The sequence below is a fragment of the Bombina bombina genome, chromosome 7 (assembly GCF_027579735.1).
Source record: "Bombina bombina isolate aBomBom1 chromosome 7, aBomBom1.pri, whole genome shotgun sequence".
Lineage (NCBI taxonomy): Eukaryota > Metazoa > Chordata > Amphibia > Anura > Bombinatoridae > Bombina > Bombina bombina.
In genome coordinates, this window is record NC_069505.1 from 112,527,967 (window position 1) to 112,554,033 (window position 26,067).

General features: G+C 36.0%; 1 protein-coding gene across 1 annotated transcript in view; it reads left to right on the forward strand.

The window, feature by feature from the left end:
* Positions 1–619: 619 nt before the first annotated feature.
* Positions 620–26,067, forward strand: part of CSRP3 (cysteine and glycine rich protein 3) — a 99,153-nt gene continuing 73,705 nt past the window's right edge. Inside the window, exons 1-2 of the mRNA XM_053688891.1 lie at positions 620–726; positions 12,735–12,866. Coding sequence (XP_053544866.1) covers positions 12,755–12,866 — 112 coding nt within the window. The 5' untranslated portion in view covers positions 620–726; positions 12,735–12,754. The remainder of the gene's footprint in view (positions 727–12,734; positions 12,867–26,067) is intronic.

The window sequence follows — 26,067 nt, forward strand, 5'->3', positions numbered from 1 at the left end:
TTGTGCTTTGAAACCACAGCCTATTACAATGGGTTGAGCTTCAGGTAATATCAGATCTCATTACGTTATCACTTTTATGTACACAGACTTGCTTCCTTATCTTATATTTGTCTGGAACACCAAAGCTCAATACATAGAGAGAACAATGGAAAATTATCATTTTATTACTTAACTATCATGCCCCCCACTGAGGGTGTAATCTCTTCTGCTGGCTGTGTTTACTTAGGCTCGTCAATAGCGTAAACGCCAGTATCAAAACTTCCAGTATAGGTTGGGAAACCACAAGCTAAATCAGCTATTTCAAATGCTGAAATAGGAGTAAAGGAGCCACTTGCAACCAATTTAATACACTCTAGCAGGCAAAAAGGATCATTGGGAATAATTTAAAGGGGAGAAAGTTTTTGGGTGAACTGTCCCTTTAAGTTCCTAGGGTCTGGAGGGGTTAATTAATAAATGTGTCTCTTTGTAACCAGATCTAACTGCTAGAAGCCTGTGATCCTGAGTATAATTCCAGGACTGCATTGTTATGCAGCTAGCACTCGCTGAGTATTAGGGAAGACTTCCAGGATTTGGTCAGGAGCTATTTTCAGACTTCTGATTTCAGAAATGTCCCACCCATCACTCATCAACCAGGGAAAGGTCTTTCTGGGGAATTTAAAGGGTCCAAAAACCTGCCTGCCTTTACACTCAATGGTCCCACTGCTGAGGAGTTCACTGGACTGATAGGTATGTGGTATCTTAACTGACGGAAACCAGCAGTGTCTGGAATATGATGCATTTTACATTCTTTTGTTTATGTTTTTGTATAAAGGGCAGTGATAAAAATACAAATTACTATACAGCACAAAGATAGACATTAAACTTGATTTATGCTAGTGGGTTTAGATTCACTGATAGCTCTCTAATATATATATATATCTATATATATGTATATATATTTATTTTTTATTATTATTTTTTTATGTTGTTTTGCTTGCTTTTGCTTTGACATACCTTGAGTTTGTCCAATAATTGCGTTTATTCCACACTACCAAGAGAGTCCGATAACCAAATTTCGTAACCTAGGTTTCCTTCCGAAGTGATTGCTTAAAATAAAAAAAAACAAGATATTTTGCAAATCATTAATAAAGTAAGCTTTAAATGATTTTTAAATAATATATTTGTGTGTTGGTATTTAAATTTGTCAGAAAAAAAACCTATTGCTTATTTGAAATTCAGAGTACGTGATTGCATTGTCTTTTCATTCTTCACTTGTTAACTATGTAATTGTAGTGTATTTAGTGGTCCTTTAACTGCTAATATAAAATATACATATATTAAAATTAATTTACTGTCCATTTAAGTAATTCAACTGTGTATAAGCTTTGGTGAAGATGATTTTTTTCCATTAATCCACTCACATACATTTTTTATGTTAGGATCTGAGGCTATACCTACCTGAGCATAATTAAAACACTTGTTTAACCACTTGTATTTAGGCACAGTTATCCTGAAATTCCAATCTTTTAGAAATCGGATGTAGACTCATAGCAATATGAAAATGTATTTAGCACTAGGGGATGTAAGATTTTGTAATTAAACCGTGAGAAATTAAAACAAAATAATTCTTGTTAAATTTAAACTACACAACATGTATGCGAAATGTATCACGTTACAAACCAATTGTGCATCACTATTTAAAGTATGGAAATTAGATACTAAAAAGTTCTTTAAATACCAAATTTATCTGGTTATACAGGAGCGAAAAAAACGCATTCCTATTATTTATCTTAGTAATATAAGTTTTTAATATCACTTTGATCAATATTTTATAATTCTTACAATATATTATAAATACCCAAAGAAAATGCATAACAAAAACAATGAAATCTACTACATCTGTTGAAGCTGACAGAACAAATTATTTATAACTGCAATTGGTCCAACATATATGTATAAATGTATGTATATATATAATGGCATGGGAGGATATATATATGTTATGGGAGTATATATATATATTATGGGCGTGTATATATATGTTATGGGAGTGTATATATATGTTATGGGAGTGTATATATATGTTATGGGAGTATATATATATATATATATATATATATATATATATATATATATATATATATGTTATGGGAGTATATATATATATGTTATGGGCGTGTATATATATGTTATGGGAGTGTATATATATGTTATGGGAGTATATATATATATATATGTTATGGTAGTATATATATATATATATATATGTTATGGGAGTGTATATATATATATGTTATGGGAGTGTATATATATATATATATATATATATATATATATATATATATATATATATATATAATGTTATGGGAGTATATATATAATGTTATGGGAGTATATATATAATGTTATGGGAGTATATATATATATGTTATGGGAGTATATATATATGTTATGGGAGTATATATATATGTTATGGGAGTGTATATATGTTATGGGAGTGTATATATATGTTATGGGAGTATATATATATATATATGTGTTATGGGAGTGTATATATATATATATATATATATATATATATATATATATATATATATATATTTATTAGATTGTCTGGGTACAATTCTGTTTAACTCTTTGTCTGCCAAAGAAGCAGCCAAGCAGTCGTACATTTAATGCAGTTCATTTCCATGTCAGTTTATTGGTTTGGGGGATTTAGTATATGAAGCAATATTGGAGTTGAAGGAACATTAAATAGTTATAGTACATATTACTGGTAAGATAAGACAAGCAACAAACCTTTTGAAATGTGAGCACTTACCAAAAGCTGCAAAAACGTTTTTAAAATTAAATTTTTAAATTGGAAGCTTGTTAATGTCCCTATCGCTGTATGGAGGAAGCCATTTAATACTGTCCTGTACTATAATCATGTCACCCTGCAACATGCTACATTGTAATTAAAAATATTTTTTTATCTGATCTCAGTTGGTGACTGCAAAAGAAATAAGATACAGTTACTCAATACGTTTTCAAAGGATGTCCTGCTGGTGGCAAAACCCTACTAAAAGAAAGCAGATATTTAGGAGTGCAGTTCCTAATAGGGATGGGCAAATGTTTAGCTAAATTCGAAAAATGAAACGAATTTTAACACATTCGTTCATTTCGAATGTTTGTACAACTTTCTAACATTCATTTAATGTAGTAGTATTTCAAATGCTTTCTTTAAATGTAATATCCGATTCAAATTTTTCTAATAATTCGATTCGAATTCTGCAATATTCGAATTCAAAAATTTTTAATTTATATATTTGTAATAGTATTTCTAATGCTCTCTATAAATGTAATATTCGAATGATACAATATTCCAAATAGAAACATTTGAATTTATATATTTGTATCTATTATGTATCAATTTACTAAATTCCCTACCACATGAACTATTAAACTTCTGAATAGTGTTTGTTAAATCGAATGTTACATTCAAAATTTCGAATGTGGATATTCGATCTAATTATGAACATTCGAAAACTGAAAATAACATTTGATTACCGGATTTCATTCTTATCAACATTTGATTGTCCAAAACAAATGTCCACAGGATTATTTGTTTTACCAAAACGAACAGTACTTTCAGCACATTTGCCCATCCCTAGTTCCTAATTGATGATCTATATAATGCCTATATAAAATAACTTTAATGTCACTTATTTAGAAAGAATTTTTTAGACTGAATTAGGTTTAGTTCTGGTGCACAAAGCCAGCTGTAATTAAAAGGAACATTAAACTATATATATACATAATAATAGATACTTGTATAGCACTCACAACCTCAGACTTAACCAACTCGCGGCACTGATAACAGCTGTTATTATTAACTCAATGGTACTCATTTTACCGACCTCAGAAGGATTGAAAGGCTGAATGGACCTCACCTGGATCGAACCTGCAACCCTCGAGTTGCCACAGATCTCTGCAACAGTGCATTAGCACGATGAGCTATCTGTCCGGCTATATATGATGCCTACAAAATAGCATTATTTAAAAAGGTATACCTGTTTATAAGCCGGTTTTGAATCTTAGAGGAAATGTATGTTTGTGCACAGACTACTTACCAACTGGTGACGACAATTCCCACAACACTTCTGGTGGACAGTCCTCACAAGTAAAAATGCAACAAATCATTTTCAGCACAGAAACATCCTTAAAATAACAGTAATACATTTTAATATGCTCTCTTTTAGATGAAAATAAATAATAATTTTGTGTCCTCCTAGGAGGCAAATTATTTTCCCAGAAGTCCACTTATTAGGTTAGCAATTGGTCACTAAGATAATTTAAAATGGAATAAATATATAAAGAAATAATCTGGTAAACCAACAGCTGACAAAAGCTACTTAAAAAGAACTTTCTAGAATAAAAAATCTATATAAACTAATTTTTTAAATAAATGCCCTTCATTTAGTATAACTGCTATAAAATAGTTTACCAGGTAGTAAAACACCCCCAATACTGCTCCAGAGGATATCCCCAGTGACTGTAGCATATACAGGTATGACTGCACCTGACTAGCTCACCAGCTGTATTCTCATCTGCAGTGCAAAGGAGCGCAACTTTGACAATGTAATTAAACTTCCATGATTCCGATAGAGGATTCATTTTTAAACAACCTTCCAATGTACTTCTATTATCTAATTTGCTTCATTCTCTTTGTATACTTTGTTGAAAAGTATTGCATACTTATACTTCTTGTCATTGGCTCACCCAATGGGTTAGATTTATCAAGCCAGGGTGGACAGGGGCGTACATATGCACCCCTTTTCGCCTCTGCTTGCCTCTGGCGGGCATCAATCCACTGGCGGAATTCAACATTGCACCTGAGCGCTATTTTGCACTTGCGTGCAATCCTGCCCCCTGCCAGCGCACAGTCAATCACGCGCGGGCAGGAGCTGTCAATCTCCCCGGTCAGACAATACCATAGAGATTAAAATTCTCCACCTAAATGGTGGAGAAGAGGTTAGGGAAGCAGGGTTCTGATAACCACTGCTTTATAAATCGTGACTGCAGTCATAGGGAGGCGAACGGCTTGATAAATCAAGCCCAATGTGTACAGCTAATTGAATGAAGCAAATCTGATTATGAAGTATATTAGAATATTGTCTAAAATAGTATGTTCTATGTAAATTATGAAATAAAAATATTGGGTTTCCTGTCCCTTTAAACACATAAAAACAAGGTAATTTTCTCAGAACTAATAGGGGATTTAAAGGGACAGTACACTGTAAAATTGTTTTTATATTAATGTATTTCCAATGACTTGTTATACCAACTTATGAGAAATTGCATTTTTGGGTTTATTTGTGTATATGAAGTAGCTGGTTTTGTGCTTTGAAACCACAGCCTATTACAATGGGTTGAGTTTCAGGTAATATCAGATCTCATTACGTTATCACTTTTATGTACACAGACTTGCTTCCTTATCTTATATTTGTCTGGAAAACTAAATCTCAATACTTAGAGAGAACAATGGAAAATTATCATTTTATTTCTTAACTATTCTGCACCCCACCGGGAGTGTCATTTCTTCTGCTGCCTGTGTTTACTTAGGCTATTCAATAGAATATACTCCAGTATAGAAACTTTCAGTATAGGTTGGGATACCACGGGCTAAATCAGCTATTTCAAATGCGAAAATAGGGGTAAAGGAGCTACTTGTAAACAATTTAAAACACTCCAGCAGGTAAAATGAATCATTGGGAACAATTTAAAGGGGAGAACATTTTTGGGTGAACTGTCCCTTTAAAGGTTGATGTTGTCTTTATTTTTAAAGTCATCTGGCTTGCGACTTTAGAGTACATTTGCAGGGAGTCCACTTCCTGGGGTCATAAAACAAATATACACAGAGAGAAGTTCTCATTCAGGAAGGAACAAAGGCTCAGTAGCCACCCAAGAGAACCTTTCAACAAAGGAAAGTACAATAAAGGAACACGAAACCCCAAAATGTTCTTTTGTGATTCAGAGAGTTTACAGTTTTAAAAAGTTTCAAGTTTGCTTCTTTGTTGAAGAGATACCTAGGTAGTTGTCGGAAGCACTACATGGTAGGAAATAGCAAATGGATAACATTCTTGCAAAGCTGCTGCCATATAGTACTCCAGACAGGTGCACGCTCCTGAGCTTATGTCCCTGCTTTTCAGCAAAAGATACTTATGGAACAAAGACAAGTTGCTAATAGAAGTAAAATTGTAAGCTCTGTCTAAATCATGAAAAACATTTGGGGTTTCATATCTCTTTAAGAACATTTGACAATAGATGTAAGTTTGATAGTTGTTAAATTTTACACTGAATCTGAATCAATGTCTCTTTAGGCAGCCATGTCCTTAAAGGGACATTAAACACTAAATAAATGCTATGAAGACTGATGCATTCACATAAAAGATTAGTCTGAGAATAACATGTAGATTTATTTTTTAAAGTTTCATTAGTTGTTTAAATAATGACAGAATAAATATAAAGTTTTAGTGTCTATAAAACAATGGGAGCTGCCATGTTGTAACCTAGGTTACCTTATCTGCTGTGGCCAATTAGAGACAGTTATAAATAGGTCACTAGAGTGTGCAGCTAATAGCTGTGTGGAATATAACAGTGTTCTGCATTTCCATTTCTAACAGGAACTGAAAAACACACAATTTCAGAATGGAATTACAGGAAAAGGGGACAAAATAAATAATGAAAGTATATTGCAGATTTTTTTTTTAGAAATACGATTTATCATCTCAAAGTGTTTAATGTCCCTTTAAAAATCCATAGAAGTCCCATTTAAACTACCACATTTCAGAGAAAGTGAACAATCAATACATGTAAATTGGAAAGTTGTTGTTTTTTCTTCTGGAAAGGAACAGTAAATACAATAGATTTGGCATAATCAACAAATGCATGATAAAAAGACAATGCAATAGCACTTATTCTAAGCTTCAAATGCATAGTTTTCTGACAAATTTCAAATGTATGTCTATTTCCACTCTCATTGCATCATGTGACAGCCACTGACTGATCAGGAAGGGAACACAAACATTTTCTTTTATGATTCAGATAGAACATACAATTTTAAACAACTTTCCAATGTACTTCTATTATCAAATTTTCTTTGTTTTCTTGTTATCCTTTGTTGAAAAGCAGGAAGGTAAGTTTAGCAATGAACAACTGTCTGCAGCACCATATGGCAGCAGTTTTGCAACAATGTTATACATTAGCAAAAACACTAGATGGCAGCACTATTTCCTGTCATGTAGTGCTTGAGGCATGTGCACACTTCCTACATAGGTGACTCTTCAACAAAAAATAATATAAGAACAAAGCAAATTTAATAATAGAAGTAAATTGGAAACCTTTTTTTCTAATTGTATTCTCTATCTGAATCATGAAAGAAAAATTTGGGGTTCTGAACCCAATTTTTTTTTCTTTTGTGATTCAGATAGAGCATGCAATTTTAAGCAACTTTCTAATTTACTCCTATTATCAATTTTTCTTTGTTCACTTGCTATCTTTATTTGAAAAAGAAGGCATCTAAGCTATTTGTTTGGTTCAGATCCCTGCAAAGCACTTGTTCATTGGTGGATGAATTTATCCACCAATCAGCAAGAACAACCCAGATTGTTCACCAAAAATGGGCCGGTATCTAAACTTACATTCTTGCATTTCAAATAAAGATACCAAGAGAATGAAGAAAATTTGATAATAGGTGTAAATTAGAAAGTTGCTTAAAATTGCATGCTCTATCTGAATCACGAAAGAAAACATTTGGGTTCAGTGTCCCTTTAAGGGGCATAATACTCATATGCTAAATCACTTGAAAGTGATGCAGAGAAAATGGAAAATGCTGACAAGAAAATATTACCTGAAAATCTGTATGTCTTAAGACCGCTGCTCCATAACGGGTTCGCCTGCTCTAAGGCTGCGGACATCAATCCACCCAATCCTATACGATCGGGCTGATTGACACCCCTTGCTAGCGGCCCATTGGCCGTGAATCTGGAGGGGCGGCATTGCACAAGCAGTTCACAAGAACTGCTTGTGCAATGATAAATGTGCACAGCGTATGCTGTCTGCATTCAACGATGTCTGTTGGATTTGACCAGCTGAGAGGATTATGTCAGACAGAACGATGATAAATCGGCCCCCTTGTCTGAGGAATCAAGAAACTCTTACGTAAATTGACCCTCCAACCATGTAACTAGCCCCCAAATACTAAAAAGCAATGTTTCACAAACTCATGCTGCATTTATGACGTTTAAGGAGAACAACCGGTCTCATGACAAATACATATATTTATACACATTTATAACTTTAAAAAAAATAAAGTGCCTTCCATAGCTGAGAGTGTCTTAAAGAAAAAAATGGATTATACTTACCATAAGACACCCATCCACAGCCAAACCAGTATTGAAACATATCAGCAGAGGTAATGGTAGAGGAGTACAGGCAGTCCCCGGGTTACGTACAAGATAGGGACTTTAGGTTTGTTCTTAAGTTGAATTTGTATGTAAGTTGGAACAGGCACTTTTTTTAGGTGAAACTCTAGCCAAACATTTTTGTTTTGTTTTGGATAGCATAGGATAAAGTTTGTTTTGCTATCTATGCCCCTGTTCAGAAAATTTCACATCACTTTCTGTCCTTGTGACAATTGGATTTTCAGTATTTTGGATTATCCTGGAAAGAAGGATTGTCGATAAAGCTCTATTTTCTCTGTATGTAAGTACGAGTTGTACTTAAGTCGGATGTCTGTAACCCGAGGACTGCCTGTATAATGTCGATCTGTAAAGGGAGGCAGCAGATGAATCCCTGCGACCGATTACAGAGAGCCCTAGAATAAATTTCCCATAGGTGAAAACATGGCATCATTAGGCAATACTCCCTTCACATCCCTCAGACAAACACTGTACTTAGAGAGGAACTGGGCTTCAATATGCTTAGAAGCGCCTTTCACTGAAGAAATCAAGCACATCATGCTTCACCACCACCTAAGGAGGCAAAGTTTTAAAACTGAGGTATGAGTGAGGTGGGAGGTGTATTTATAGGCATTTGAGGTTTGGGAAACTTTGCCCCCTACTGGTAGGAATGTGTATCCCATCAATAACAAGCTCATGGACTCTCACCATCTATATGAAAGAAATGTAAGTCATTGTATAGAAAAAAAAAGAATGCAGTATGTAATATTATAATAATAGCTATCGTTTTATGTATTGCAGTTATGATATAGTTTACTTTAAAGTAATGGTAAACTTAATGGTAAACTTGTTTTAAAATCAGGTCCGAAATCTAAGTGATATTTTAGATGGACTTTAATTGACCACTTCTAATAAACATGCTCAGTAACTTACTTTTTAATTTAGCTGTGCCATTCTAATACCCTGTGCTCCGGCTGCCCACCCACTTCAAAACTCATATTTTTGGTGACCTAACGGTTTGAACTGTTGTCCAATCAGCGCTCTAGCCATACAGCACTTTTTTTGTAGCTAGAGCGCTGATTGGAAAACAGTTCAAACCGTTAGCTCACAAAAAATATAAGTTTTGAAGTAGGTGGCCGGAGCGCAATGTGTTAGAATGGTATGGCGAGATTAAAAAGTAAGTTACAGCACATCTTTATAAGAAGTGATCAATTAAAGTCCCTCTAAAATATTGCTTAGATTCTGGACATGATTTAAAAACATGTCAAGTTTACTTTACCATCACTTTAAAGGAAGAATTGTAATTGCAACATTGATACGCTATGAAACCTTGTTGTCTGTTTTATTTTAATGAGGATTGCAAGTCACCTGTGAAGTTTCCTAATAAAAGAACGTTTGGTCTATTTTGGAATTTCAATATTGGTTTGGTGATTGTATCCATTTTAAATGATTGTGCAAGAAGTGTAATTTAATTCATTTTTATTTTTGTTATATCTAAAGGAGACTTTGGCCTAGATTTAGAGTTGGGCGGTAGCCGTGAAAACCAGCGTTAGAGGCTCCTAACGCTGGTTTTGGGCTACCGCCGGGATTTGGAGTCAGTCAGGAAAGGGTCTAACGCTCACTTTCCAGCCGCGACTTTTCCATACCGCAGATCCCCTTACGTCATTTGCGTATCCTATCTTTTCAATGGGATCTTTCTAACTCCGGTATTTAGAGTCGTGTCTGAAGTGAGCGTTAGAAATCTAACGACAAAACTCCAGCCGCAGAAAAAAGTCAGTAGTTAAGAGCATTCTGGGCTAACGCCGGTTTATAAAGCTCTTAACTACTGTGCTCTAAAGTACACTAACACCCATAAACTACCTATGTACCCCTAAACCGAGGTCCCCCCACATCACCGCCACTCGATTAAATTTTTTTAACCCCTAATCTGCCGACCGCTACCTACGTTATACTTATGTACCCCTAACACCGCCGACCCCTATATTATATTTATTAACCCCTAATCTGCCCCCCACAACATCGCCTCCACCTGCCTACACTTATTAACCCCTAATCTGCCGAGCGGACTGCACCGCTATTATAATAAAGTTATTAACCCCTAATCCGCCTCACTCCCGCCTCAATAACCCTATAATAAATAGTATTAACCCCTAATCTGCCCTCCCTAACATCGCCGACACCTAACTTCAAGTATTAACCCCTAATCTGCCGATCGGAGCTCACCGCTACTCTAATAAATTTTTGAACCCCTAAAGCTAATTTTAACCCTAACACCCCCCTAAGTTAAATATAATTTTATTCTAACGAAATAAATTAACTCTTATTAAATAAATTATTCCTATTTAAATCTAAATACTTACCTGTAAAATAAACTCTAATATAGCTACAATATAAATTAATTATATTATAGCTATTTTAGGATTAATATTTATTTTACAGGCAAATTTGTATTTATTTTAACCAGGTACAATAGCTATTAAATAGATAAGAACTATTTAATAGCTAAAATAGTTAAAATAATTACAAAATTACCTGTAAAATAAATCCTAACCTAAGTTACAATTAAACCTAACACTACACTATCAATAAATTAATTAAATACAATATCTAAAATTATCTACAATTAAACCTAACACTACACTATCAATAAATTAATTAAATACAATATCTACAAATAAATACAATGAAATAAACTAACTAAAGTACAAAAAATAAAAAAGAACTAAGTTACAAAAAATAAAAAAATATTTACAAACATTAGAAAAATATTACAACAATTTTAAACTAATTATACCTACTCTAAGCCCCCTAATAAAATAACAAAGCCCCCCAAAATAAAAAATGCCCTACCCTATTCTAAATTAAAAAAGTTCAAAGCTCTTTTACCTTACCAGCCCTGAACAGGGCCCTTTGCGGGGCATGCCCCAAAGAATTCAGCTCTTTTGCCTGTAAAAAAAACACATACAATACCCCCCCCCACCATTACACCCCACCACCCACATACCCCTAATCTAACCCAAACCCCCCTTAAATAAACCTAACACTAAGCCCCTGAAGATCTTCCTACCTTATCTTCACCATACCAGGTTCACCGATCAGTCCTCGGAAGTCTTGATCCAAGCCTCGGAAGTGTTGATCCAAGCCCAAGCGGGGGGCTGAAGAGTGACGTCCATCCTCGGGCTGAAGTCTGGATCCAAGCGGCGGCTGAAGAAATCCATCATCGGGCTGAAGTCGGAAGTCCATCATCGGGATGAAGTCTTCTATCAAGCCGCATCTTCAATCTTCTTTCTTCTGGAGCGGAGCGGAGCCATCTTCTTCCAAGCCGACGCGGAACATCCTCTTCAACCGACGCCTACTCGCCGAATGACGGTTCCTTTAAATGACGTCATCCAAGATGGCGTCCCTCGAATTCCGATTGGCTGATAGGATTCTATCAGCCAATCAGAATTAAGGTAGGAATATTCTGATTTGCTGATGATTAGGGGTACATAGGGATAATGTAAGTAGCGGCGGTTTACGAAGCGGCAGATTAGGGGTTAAAAATAATATGCAGGGGTCAGCGATAGCGGGGGCGGCAGAATAGGGGTTAATAAGTGTAAGGTTAGGGGTGTTTAGACTCGAGGTACATGTTAGAGTGTTAGGTGCAGACGTAGGAAGTGTTTCCCCATAGCAAACAATGAGGCTGCGTTAGGAGCTGAACGCGGCTTTTTTGCAGGTGTTAGGTTTTTTTTCAGCTCAAATGGCCCCATTGTTTTCTATGAGGGAATCGTGCACGAGCACGTTTTTTAAGCTGGCCGCTTCCGTAAGCACCGCTGGTATCTGGAGTTGCAGTGGCATTAAATTATGCTCTACGCTCCCTTTTTGGAGCCTAACGCACTGAAAAGCCAGCCCTTCTGTGAACTCTAAATACAAGCGGTATTTAAAAGGTGCGGGGGAAAAAAAGCACGCGTAGCTAACGCACCCCTTTGGCCGCAGAACTCTAAATCTAGGCGTTTGTGTTTTCTTCTGTGTATTTACTCACGGGTTGTAACACTATTGTTTGTTTTATTTTGACTTAAACGCTGCCAAATAAAGATAAAAGCCTTCATTTTTTTTTTTAATCTTGAAACGTTTATATACAGCCCCAACACACACACACACACATATATACTTACAAGGATTCAGCACCAAACTTATGTTCCCTATATTCCTGAGTTTTACTTTCTATAAACTGATATATTTGTACAGTAAGTTTATATAACATAACTATTAGTTAGATTAACTCCAGCTGTAAGTCATTAGCATCACAGAATGACTCTGATGTTGGTCTTTCAGCTACATAGTTGGGAAGAACCATGCCAAACCTGGGTGGTGGCGCAAAGTGTGGTGCTTGTGGCAAGACGGTGTATCACGCGGAAGAGATCCAGTGCAATGGGAGGAGCTTCCACAAACCTTGTTTTATCTGCAGTAAGTAGATCTGTGCTGGAAGCAAATTACAAATGTTATAGGGACATTACTCAAAATGTAAATCCACATAAAATGTTTTATTAAACGTACTGCAAAAAAGAAATGCAAATCGTGCTAATAAAATTACTGTTTTAAATTATTTTAAAATACTTATATTGTATGCAGACCTTTTGCAATCCTGTGGGAAAAGGGATATTCAATACTAAATATAATTTATAAGCATAGTATTATTCCCTGCATCCCTTTAGTCATGGGTGGCACCATGTTTAAATCTGTCTTTCACAACATTCCAGTGTTCACCTGTTTGCACATGTGCAGCAACTCTGCTTCAGACACCTGCAATGTAATTTAGGTTCCAAAATGGCAGCATCCCCATTTAATAATAAAATGCTTTTAGTAACATAACTACCAAATTTGCCCTATCCTAGACAGACTGAGGGAGACTTGTGGGAGTAGTTGCAGATCTTAAGTTGGTGGAGACATGGTCAGCGGGGCGGAATCATGAATGTTCCGTGGGTGGTTTGTGGGTGGGGTTGGGTGAAGTGTGAGCTAAGTTGGGGCATGTTGTGGGCAGAATTAGGACAGTCCCTGTTTTCTCTTTAAAAACTGGGATAGTTCTAAGAAAGGGAAAGCCGATATAGCATACTTTCCAACATCTGCTGGATAATTTCTGAGATGTGAGAGGTTAACAGCTTGTTAGTAATGGCCTTTTAAAGGGACAGTATTTTATTTATAAATGTTTCAATATGCATGATGAAACAACTTTGCAATATATTTTCATCATTTATTTTGCTCCCTTTTAGCTCTGAAAATTGAGTTCTTATTCTCAAAACTTAAAATGCACCTACTGGCTTTTCAAGATTAGCCATGCTACATATCTTTCCCTAATTAGCTTTATCAAATAACAACTGCAAAATAATATGCATTATACTAACATTATGACTATAGCTAGCCTTGATATCTGCAGACTAAAGCCAAGATTGGCTCCTCTAAATAAAGGCAAACTGTGGGTGGAGTTTTTCTATTGAAAAATAATTGCAGTAAAAAGGATATTAATTTGTTTTAGCAATATTAAGACTGGCTGATATGTTACTCTATACAGAAATGTCTTTTAATCACAAGATTTTTACTGTCCTTTTTTTTATTTATTTTTTATTTTTTTTATTTAGTACATACATACTAAAGTCCAATTACATAGAAAGTAAAGTGCAGCAAACATATACAGAGGCGACATCTGCATGTCAGTCAAGTATTTTCTAAATTATAAACACCAATATACAATACCCACCTATAAACATGTTCACGTTTGAGAACATTATCCATACCCATGTGTTCAATATAATAGTTTAAGTTGTATAATAAATTGTAATCATAATGAAGACTACAAAATAAGATGAAGTTGGGACGGGCTCGGGGTCCCCACAGCCAGAATATTCAACCACAAAATAAGACCCATCAGATCAAGAAACCCTTCATTAATCCAATATCCATATTCAAAACTACAAAATGGGTCAATTTTGTGGATCAGGGTCTAAAAATATGTTTAAAATGTAGGAGCCAGTATAAAATGTTAAGGAGCCAGACAGTGGTATTTGTATAAAGATATATGGAGAATAACCCAAAAAGTTAGGAGCCAGGGGTAACATTCTAGGAGCCAGTGGCACCCTGGTACCTGGGTTTGTCAAGCCCAGATAATATAGGTATATTTCCCACTTAGTCACAGACCTTTCTTTCTTTTTGCTACATCTATTTTAACATCTGCTTGTTCAATCAGTAAGTGGGAATGAATCTGCTTTAGTAACAGCTGAAGAGAAAGAGCTGACTGAACTACCCAGAACATCAGAAGCAATTGTCTAGTGAGACAAATAACTGGTAAAACATGCAGAGGGGTCAGAGAAACAGAGGTTTTTACACACTTTACTCAACCAAAACACAATTTTACTCTATAGATCTCTCATTTTGGGGCAGTCCCAAACAAAGTGCAAAAACTCTGGGTCCTCTCTAGAACATTTGCTGCATTTATTCTCTGCCCCAAAAACCCATTTACTTCTAACTTTCCGTGATGCACGCTCTTTATAGAAATGTTATTTGTATTTCCCTAAAAACACTGAGGATAATGTTACATCCTTAAAGGGACATTAAACACTAAATAGATACTAGATAGAATGATGCATTCAAAGAAAAGATTAGTCTGAGAATAACAAGTAGATGTATTTTTTAAAGTTTCATTAGTTGTTTAAATATTTACAAAATAAATGTAAAGTTTTAGGGGCCAAATTATCAAGCTCCGAATGGAGCTTGATGCCCCTGTTTCTGTGAGAGCCTTCAGGCTCGCCGGGAAACAGCAGTTATGAAGCAGCGGTCTAAAGACCTCTGCTCCATAACTGGTCTGCCTGCTCTGAGGCTGCGGACATCAATCCACCCAATCCTATACGATCGGGCTGATTGACGTCCCCTGCTAGCGGCCGATTGGCTGCGAATCTGCAGGGGGGGCGGCATTGCACCAGCAGTTCACAAGAACTGCTGGTGCAATGATAAATGCAGACAACGTATGCTGTCGGCATTTATCGATGTGCGGCGGACATTATATGCTACATCGCATCAGGTCTGCTCGCACTTTGGTAAATTGGCCCCTTAGTGTTATAAGTGTTGTAACTTAGGTTTTCTTTATCTGATGTGGCCAATTAGGGACAGTTATAAATAGGTCACTAGAGTGTGCAGTCAATGACTGTGTAGAATACATGAGCAAAGTCTTAGAAATTAGCACATTAACCTACCTAGGTTTAGCTTTCAACTAAGAATATCAAGAGAGCAAAGCAAATTTGATGATAAAAGTAAATTGGAAAGTTGTTTAAAATTACATGCCCTATCTGAATCATTAAAGTTTAATTTGGACTGTACTGTCCCTTTAATACACATAATTAAACATTTTATATTACAATCTCAAATTGTTTACTCTCCCTTTTAAGACATGGAAGTAAAAAAAAAATGTTTATGATTCAGATAGGGGGGTACAATTTGGAAAAAAAGTTTATTTAATTTATTAAATTGACCTCATTCTTTTGGTATATTTGGGTGACATTTTCTAATTTCCACAAGGGTATAGTGAGGTAGGCTCAAAAGCGACTATGTGTGTATTGAACACTATGTTTATGCATACAGTGCAGCAATGTTATACAAGCAACCTGTAGAGGGAGCTGTAGAGTGCAGTAGCTTCAGTGAAACAGTTTGAATACAAGTCGGAGAGTGCAGCTGATTGATACATTCATTTAGTGTATGTGAGTAGTGTTGAGTGACGGTAAAGCTGCATGCTTACTGCAGCTAGAGCTCCCTCTATAGGTTATTTGTATAATTCAGATACACACAATGCTGAAGACACATGGACATTACTGAGCCTACCTCAGTATGCTCTCAAGGAAAGGAACCAAGTATAAAAAAAGAATGCCATAAGAATAAAGGTATTTTTGATAATCAAAGTAAATTTGTTTTTGTTTTTTTGTTTTAATTGTACCATCTATATACATAATTAAAGGGACAGTATACACCAATTTCCATTTAACTGCATGTAATAGACACTACTATAAATACAAATATGCACAGATACTGATCTAAAAATCCAGTATAAAACCCGTTTACAAACTTACTTAGAAGCTCCCAGTTTAGCTCTGTTAAAAGGTTACTGGAACACCCAATGCAAGTGGTTCTATAGCAAATAAAGTAGCCCCCCCCCCCCCCATCCTCTGCATATGAAAAGACTCTTCCTGGAGTAGATATACGTTGGTATTCTCCTAAAACTTTGGGGCTTGGTTAGGAGTCTGAAAATCAGCGCAATGTTATTTAAAAATAAGCAAAACTATACATTTAAAAAAAAAAAAAAGCTGTATAGGCTATATAAATGGAACATCTACAAAACATTTATGCAAAGAAAAATCTAGTGTATAATGTCCCTTTAAAGTCTTACTTTGACTTTCATGTTCTCTTAAATATTACTATTTAAAGGGAAACAATGGGCATGAACAATTTAATGTTGACCTTTCATAGTGTGAAAGAGAAGAGACTCTAAAGAGTGTCACACCATCTAATAGAGTAACATGATAGTCCTCTTGTATATAATCAATGTTACATCACTTCAGTAAAATATAATTACTTTAGCATTGTTTTAAAAACAACAAGGGGTGCCTGACTCCTGCTTTTATTGTATACATGCAGTTTCCCTCTGAAATATGTTGACCTCTTCTCTTAATAACATGGGCCAATCACTGGTTGTGGACCCTTACAGGTCAGAGAGGATCAGACTATTTCTGCTTTACAACTTCCCAGAAGGACCACCCAGCTGTGTGATCTCTCCTCACTGTAGCACCTGCTTCCTCTAATCCGTTTCATTAGATTTATCATTGTCTTTCTCATCACACCAAGTTTGTTCTCCTCATCTAAACCCATCTATAGTGTTTGTAGCTCGTTTGTAGCTCTGCCATAAGCATTATATCTTGTGTGTTGCAATAGACTGTATAGGGCTTGATTTATCAAGTCCTTCTCCTCCCTTTGACTGCAGGTTTGCACCAGAGAACCTGCAGTCAGGATTTATCAAGCAGCAGTCATCATGCTTCCCTATCCTGTTCTCCACCTCTTAGGATGAGACCGGGGAGATTGACAGCTTCTGCCTGCGCGTGATTGGCTGTGCACAGACAGGGGGCATGGGATTGCACACGAGCAGTCGTGTGCAATGTTAAATTCGGGCAGTGTCCACTGCCCGCCAGAGGAGAGGTTGGGCAGACAGAGGCGAATGTGTACGCCACTGTCCACCCATGGATAATAAATACAGCCTATAGGGTAGTTACTAGTTTAGCCTTGGCCCACATGCTTTGTGGCTGCTATATGGTGATTGACTACTAATTTAGTGTTGTCCTATATGCTTTTCCATTCATTTTGTATTGTGAAGAGTAAATTATGTTTATCCAGTATAACTTCAAAGACAACGGCCGAAACGCGTAAGTTCATGCTGTTGCTCTTACCTTGCTGATGTCTTCGTATTTACTTTTAATGGAATATGGGATACTTTTTAACTAATACGGGAGCCAATATCTGAATTTTCTTTTGCAGAGTAACTGGTAATAAGTATTGTTGATTTTAAGTTTTTTTTTAATTATATTTGTTCATGAAAATTAATTTATCTAACAGTGGGAAAACAAATACCTTTTCATACTGATACCATTTTTTGCAAGTGATTCTGCAATATTTAGAGCAGTACCAACCAAATTATAGCCCACTGGCCACATCCTGCCCTGTAAGGGTTCTTGTCCTTTCAGTGGTTCCGAGGATTGCACAACAAACATCAGTAATATGTTATCAAAAAAGCAGCATTCCACTTAAAGGGATATGAAACCCAAAAATGTTCTTTTGGGATTCAAACATAACATACAATTTAAAAAAAAGTTTCCAATTTACTTCTATTATAAATTGTTTCATTGCCATGGTATTCTATGAAGAGATACATACCTGGGTAGGTGTCAGGAGCACTTTATGGCAGGAAATAGTGCTGCCATCTAGTGCTCTTGTATATGGATACTAGTGCTACCATATAGTGCTCCAGAGCTTATGTCCCTGCTTTTCAACAAAATATACCAAGAAAACAAAGACAATTTGATGATAAAAGTAAATTAGAATGTTGTTTAACCCCTTAACGACATGCGTTGTACAGGGTACGTCGCACACAACCTGGTCTTTAAAGACCAGCGACGTACCCTGTACGACGTTGGGGTTGAAAGCGACTGGAAGCGATCCTGATCGCTTCCAGCCGCTTTCCGGTTATTGCTGTGATGCCTCGATATCGAGGCATCACTGCAATAACATTTTACCCCATCCAATGCAGAGAGAGCCACTCTGTGGCCCTCTCTGCACCGGACATCGATGGCCCGCAATCGTTGGTGGGTGGGAGCCGACGTGGGAGGCGGGTGGGCAGCCATCAGTGCATTACGTAATGCAGAGGTGGGCGGGATCATGGGCAGGATCGCTGGGGGCGCGCACGGAAGCGCACGTGCATGGGGGAGGCGGGCAGGCACGTGCACGGGGAGGGAGCGGGTGGGAACCATTACACTATGGAACAGATTTTGTTTATATTTAGAGGGAGAGGGGGGTATATAAAATTTAAAATATATAATCTAAGTGATCTGGGAGGGGGTGGGGGTTTAGTCTTGGGGGGGAGCTACACTACAGAAAAGTGGGGGGGGAAAAATATATCTTTTTTTTGTAAACTGGGTACTGGCAGACAGCTGCCAGTACCCAAGATGGCTCCCAATAATGTAGAGGGGGAGGTTTAGAGAGCTGTTTGGGGGGGATCAGGGAGGTTTGGGGCTAAGGGGGATCCTACACAGCAGCATATGTAAATATGCTATAAAAAAAGAAAAGAAAAAAAAAAAGATACCTTTTATTTTAGTACTGGCAGATTTTCTGCCAGTACTTAAGATGACGGGGACAATTGTGTGGTGGGGGAGGGAAGAGAGCTGTTTGGGAGGGATCAGGGGGTCTGATGTGTTAGGTGGGAGGCTGATCTCTACACTAAAGCTAACATTAACCCTGCAAGTTCCCTACAAGATCCCTAATTAACCCCTTCACTGCTAGACATAATACACGTGTGATGTGCAACGGCATTTAGCAGCCTTCTAATTACCAAAAAAGCATCGCCAAAACCATATATGTCTGCTATTTCTGAACAAAGGGGATCCCAGAGAAGCATTTACAACCATTTGTGCCATAATTGCACAAGCTGTTTGTAAATAATTTCAGTGAGAAACCTAAAATTGCGAAAAAAATTACGTTTTTTTAAAATTTGATCGCATTTGGCGGTGAAATGGTGGCATTAAATATACCAAAATGGGCCTAGATCAATACTTTGGGTTCTCTACTACACTACACTAAAGCTAAAATTAACTCTACAAGCTCCCTACATGCTCCCTAATTAACCCCTTCATTGCTGGGCATAAAACACGTGTGGTGCGCAGTGGCATTTAGCAGCCTTCTAATTACCAAAAAGCAACACCAAAGCCATATAAGTCTGCTATTTCTGAACAAAGGGGATCCCAGAGAAGCATTTACAACCATTTATGCCATAATTGCACAAGTTGTTTGTAAATAATTTCGTTTGTGAAAACATTTGTGAAAAATTTAACAATTTTTTTTTATTTGATCGCATTTGGCGGTGAAATGGTGGCATGAAATATACCAAAATGGGCCTAGATCAATACTTTGGAATGTCTTCTAAAAAAAATATATACATGTTAAGGGATATTCAGGTATTCCTGACAGATCAGGGTTCCAATGTAACTAGCGCTCATTTTGAAAAAAAGTGGTTTTGAAATAGCAAAGTGTTACTTGTATTTATTGCCCTATAACTTGCAAAAAAAAGCAAAGAACAGGTAAACATTGGGTATTTCTAAACTCAGGACAAAATTTAGAAACTATTTAGCATGCTTGTTTTTTGGTGGTTGTAGATGTGTAACAGATTTTGGGGGTCAAAGTTAAAAAAGTGTGTTTTTTTCCATTTTTTCCTCATATTTTATAATTTTTTTAATAATAAATTATAAGATATGATGAAAATAATGGTATCTTTAGAAAGTCCATTTAGTGGCGAGAAAAACGGTATATAATATGTGTGGGTACAGTAAATGAGTAAGAGGAAAATTACAGCTAAACACAAACACCGCAGAAATGTAAAAATAGCCCTGGTCTTTAAGGGAAAGAAATTGAAAAATGGCCTTGGTCCTTAAGGGGTTAAAATTACACGCTCTGTCTGAATCATGAAAGAAAAAATGTGGGGTTCATGTCCCTTTAACATGAATTAATTAAGGAGGTTGCGTATTTGTACCAAATTCTGTAAATTTTAATAGTGAATTTTTTACTTAAATGAAATTAATAACTAATTTCCTATGTAATTTTAACAAAAGAATGATTACAATCTTATATTACTTTAATCATCATTATCTTTAGTATAATGTATTGTGGCCCCTGGCTAATCCGACTGTTAAAAGGAAAATGTATCAAGACTGCACGTGATCAGGTTCTCTAGTAGGGTTACCTTTCTGCCGGCAATCGCCAACTTGCGATGCAGCATTGTGTGCCAAAATGTAACATTGCATTATAGCTAATGCGAGCGAGCTCAAAGCCTCAAAAGCTGTGAATACAGCTTGATATATTTTCCTTTTAGTGACCAACGCACTGTATAAAAAAGTTTGGGCTCTCCTTATTTACCACAAAAATTGCATCGGTTAAAAAATTTAGTTTCTTATAACGGAGCAGATTCTACTCCTGGCAAAAAGTATATCACAGAATTTATCTGAAAAAAGAAAACAAAAAAAAAACACAATTTTTCTTTCATGATTGGGCATACAACATTTAGCTACCAATCAGCAAGTGCTACCCAGGTTCTGAACCAAAAATGGACCGGCCCCTAAGCTTACATTCCTGATTTTTCAAATAAAGATATCAAGAGAACGAAGATAAATTGATAATTAGAATGTTGCTTAAAATCACTGCTGCTCTATCTGAATCATTAAAGAAACAAATTGGAATTTGAATGCTGAAGATATCCACGGCATTCATCTTATTTCGGGACTAGACTTATATTCAAGTAAAAGTGCAACACATGGATATCTGCGGAAACCCAAATATTTGTGTACTGCACTTTTAGGGGTATATTTATTATAGTGCGGACAGACATGATATGATGTAGCGTATCATGTCTGCCGCACATCGATAAATGCCGACAGCATACGCTGTCGGCATTTATCATTGCACCAGCAGTTCTTGTGAACTGCTGGTGCAATATCGCCCCCTGCTAGCAGGGGGTGTCAATCAACCCGATCGTATTCGTTCGGGTTGATTTTTGTCCGCCGCCTCAGAGCAAGCGGACAAGTTATAGAGCAGCAGTCTTTAGACCGTTTCTTCATAACTTCTGTTTCCAGCGAGCCTTCACGGAGCTTGATAAATTGACCCCCATGTCTAATAAATTCTGCAACAATATGAGCTGAAGACGGTTCTCTCTCTGGCTGTTATATATGGAACAGAATTTTACACAATAGGCTGGTTGCCTTTGTACTCCAGTTAAATTATCCCTCTCACTAATACACAGCTGAGCTTAAAGGGACACTCAGGTTAAATTCAATTTTCATGATTCACATACAGCATGTCATTTTAAACAACTTTCCAATTTACTTCCATTAAAAAAAAATGTGCACATTCTTTTATATTTACACTTTTTAAATCACCAGCTCCTACTGAGCATGTGCAAGAATTCACAGACTATACGTATATGCATTTGTGATTGGCTGATTGCTATCACATGGTACAGGGGGAGTGGAAATATACATAACGTTGAAATTTGTTAGAAAAAAATCTACTATTCATTTGAAATTCAGAGTAAATGCTATTGTATTGTCTTGTTATCTTGCATTTGTTGATGATCCAAATCTACTATGTTTACTGGTCCTGTCTGGGTCTCAGCTAATACATTTAGATCTGGAAGCTACTAGTGATGAAGATATTTTGACAGCAGTACTTCAAGGGCTTTAGCAACATCTGTCTTGGCTAATGACTCCACTGTTTCCAGGAATAGATCAGTTTTATCAGCTGCTGATGGCAATGTTTCCATCGCTGCAATGTTAACAGAATTATCAGTGGCTGGTGATTCAAAACACAGGCTCCATAGCTGCAGCAATCTCTTGCTTTTTGTTTCACAGAAAACCAAAGTGTTAGTATAATATTTGATCTGATTATCTTTAGCTTTTTCTGCCAAATAATGCACAATACTATTTTCTTTTTACTTGGATTTTATATGTTTAGTCACTATTATCATTAAAGAGACAGGATACTGAAAGCCTTTCTCTGTTATATTAAAATGAATTCTTCCACGTGTATTACAGACCTTAAAAGAATAGTCTACTCCAAAATTTGTATTGTTTAAAAAGATATATACTCCCTTTTTGTTACACATTCCCCAGTTTTTCACAGCCAAAATGGTTATATTAATATACTTTTTACCACTGTGATTACCTTGTATCTGAGCCTCATCTGACAGCCCCCTTATCTCTGGGCTATTTATTTATTATCTATTGACTTGCATTTAGGCCAATTAGTGCTGTGTTCTACTCAACTCGAACTCAATGTTATCTATAAGGCACACACATAGGTTACCACAGTCTCCTGTTGTGAAAAGCAAATAAAAAAGCATGTGATAAGAGGCTGTCTGACTCTGTAGTGGCTTAGAAACAGGCAGCAATATAGAGGTTTGAATGTTATAAAGTGTAATGTTGGTTGTGCAAAGCTGGAGAATGGGTAGTAAAGGCATTATCTATCTTTTTAAACAATACCAATTTGATGAATAAACCAACATTTTTTTCAGTGAAAGGAGCAGAGGAAAAAAACAACACCATGGGGGTAGATGCCTACAAAAAATGGAGCTTGAACTAAGATATCCTCCAGATAAGGAAGCACTGCAATACCATGAGATCTGATAACAGACAATAGGGCACCCAGAACCTTTGTGAAAATTCTTGGAGCTGTAGCCAGACCAAACAGTAGGGCAACAAACGGAAAATACTTGTCTAGCAAGGCAAACCTCAGAAACTGGTTATGTTCCCTGTGGATTGGAACATGAAGATAAGCATTGCTTAAATCTATTGAGGACATAAACTGATCTTACTGAACAAAAGGCAGAATAGTCTGAATACTTTCCATTTTGAAAGTTGGAATTCTGACAAACTTGTTCAAAGATTTCAGATCCAGAACAGGTCTGAAAGAACCTTCCTTCTTTGGAACAATGAAAAGATTTGAATAAAATCATATCCCCCTGTTCCTGCAAAGTAACTGGAACAATCACTCCCATAGTTTCCAGATCTAAAACAGACTGAAAAAAAGGCTTTGGCCTTTAAAGGGACAGTATACTGTAAAATATTTTTCCCTTAATGTGTTTCCAATTACTTTTTTTTTTTTACCAACTGCAGATTATAACATTTATCAGAATTTTCTTTTTAAGACTTATTTGTCTATATGAATTAGCTGATTTTGTGTTTTGAAGCCACAACCTAATAAAAATGGGTTGAGCTTGTAGGTATGAGCAGATCGTATTACTTTACCACATTTTGTACATATACCTGCTTTTTTTTATCTTATATCTGTCCGTAAACCAAAGACCAATACTTGGAGAGAACAATGGAAAATAAACATTTTATAACCTTATCTCTTCTTTTTTTTTTTTTATAAATTTCTTTATTATTTGCCGAATCATTCAATGTAACAAGAAACAGTAATTAATAATACAACAATAGAGAAAAAAAACTATACCGTACAATATAAGCAGAATCTTGTCGTATTGTCATTTACATAATTTTACAATCTTGAACAAATTAAAAGATACTCGACACCTGAGTCTACAAAAACATATAACAGTTATTTGTCGGCTTTTTTTTTTTTTGTTTGTTTTTTTTCCCTAGCTTACAAAAGAAAGAGGAAAAAAGACAAAATAAACAAACAAAAAAAAAAAAAAAAAAAAAAAAAGAAAAAAGGAAAGGAAAGGGGGGGGGGAAAGATGAATTATAATATGGTATTTTCTTGAGTGGATCTTATTACTCTCTACATTTATACTTCGGTTGGATTTCTAATCCAGGTATATGGAAACAATTCTAATATGACCATCTCAATGAAACTAAGTGAAGAAAGAAAGGGTGCTAATATCTGTTTTTGAATAGTTAGAGGATATGTCTTTATGATGGAGTACCAAGCATATAAGAATTTCTTAATTCTATTTTCAGACAAAGACTGAAGATGGTAGGATTCAAAAAGGATTTGTTCCTGTAGCATTTGGGTAATTGTAGAGAGCGAGGGCGATCTTCTGGCTTTCCAGCTTTTTAATATACAAAGTCTTACAATTAATATTATAATATTTAAGGGGTATGTCCAACAACACCCTTGACTGTTAGAAGTATTAAATAATAAGACAATATCCCGGAATGTGAGGGAGGTAGATGAGTTATGAACTTTATTAAACCAGTATGTGATTTTTTGCCATAATTGTCTTATCTTGGGGCAAGCCCAAAACATATGAAACAGATCAGCATCTTGGTAGTGACATCTTGGACACTCAGCGGATCCACCCCGATAGTATTTGGCAATTTTCGCTGGATAATGGTAAAAATCATTTATGAATTTCATATGTGATTCCTTCCAATTTGAAGGTATTAAGCACTTATCTAAGTTATTAAAACTCAGGCAAATTTTATCCTGATCTATATCTGGGATTAACGGTAACCAAAAGTTACAGATCTTACCCATTATGACTTGAGATTGTTTAGATAACATTATGTCATATATCAGAGAAATTGATGTAATACCAGCAGTAAATCTTTGTAAGAGAGTCCTGACCTCAGACCATGCAATAGACAGAGGTAACCTCCATTTTTGAGCAGAGATAAAGTGTCTGATTTGAAAAAATGCAAATAAATCGGATCTGGGCAAATTAAATGCGGCAAACAAGGTTTCCCCTTGAAGTACTAACTCGTCCGGGCCAAATAATTGGCAAACCCGGTTTAATCCTTTTTCTGCCCATAGCTTAAAAACCTTCTGGCTAATTCCTGGTAAAAAGAGAGGGTTACCCTGAATAGGAAGAAAATCTGAAAGGGAAGGATCTATCTCCATTATTTTACAAAATTTATGCCATGCAAGAACAATATTTTTAAATGTAATCATTATGGAGACATTAGAAGGAAGCTGTTTAGGTTGACAATGGATTATAGCTGCCAATGCGAAAGGATGGATCAAGAAAGATTCTTCTACATATGTGGCATAGATATTTGTCTTTGCCAGCCAATCAATTGCAATTTTCAATAATGAGGCAATATTATACAATCTAATGTCAGGAAATGATAACCCAGCAGCGCCTGATTTTTGTGAAAGTCTTGCTAAGGAAATACGAGGTTTTTTATTCCCCCATATAAATTTTGAAAAGTGGGCACACAATTTCCTTAAATCAATATTACGTAAGTATATCGGCAAATTCTGTAAAGGATACAGCAGCCGGGGGAGAATAATGGTTTTAACTAGATTGACCCGCGCCATTAAAAACAGTGGGAAAGAAATCCACAATTGTAAATCCACTTTAATTTTTTGAAATAACGAGATATAGTTATCAGTATACCAATATTTAGGATTTTTG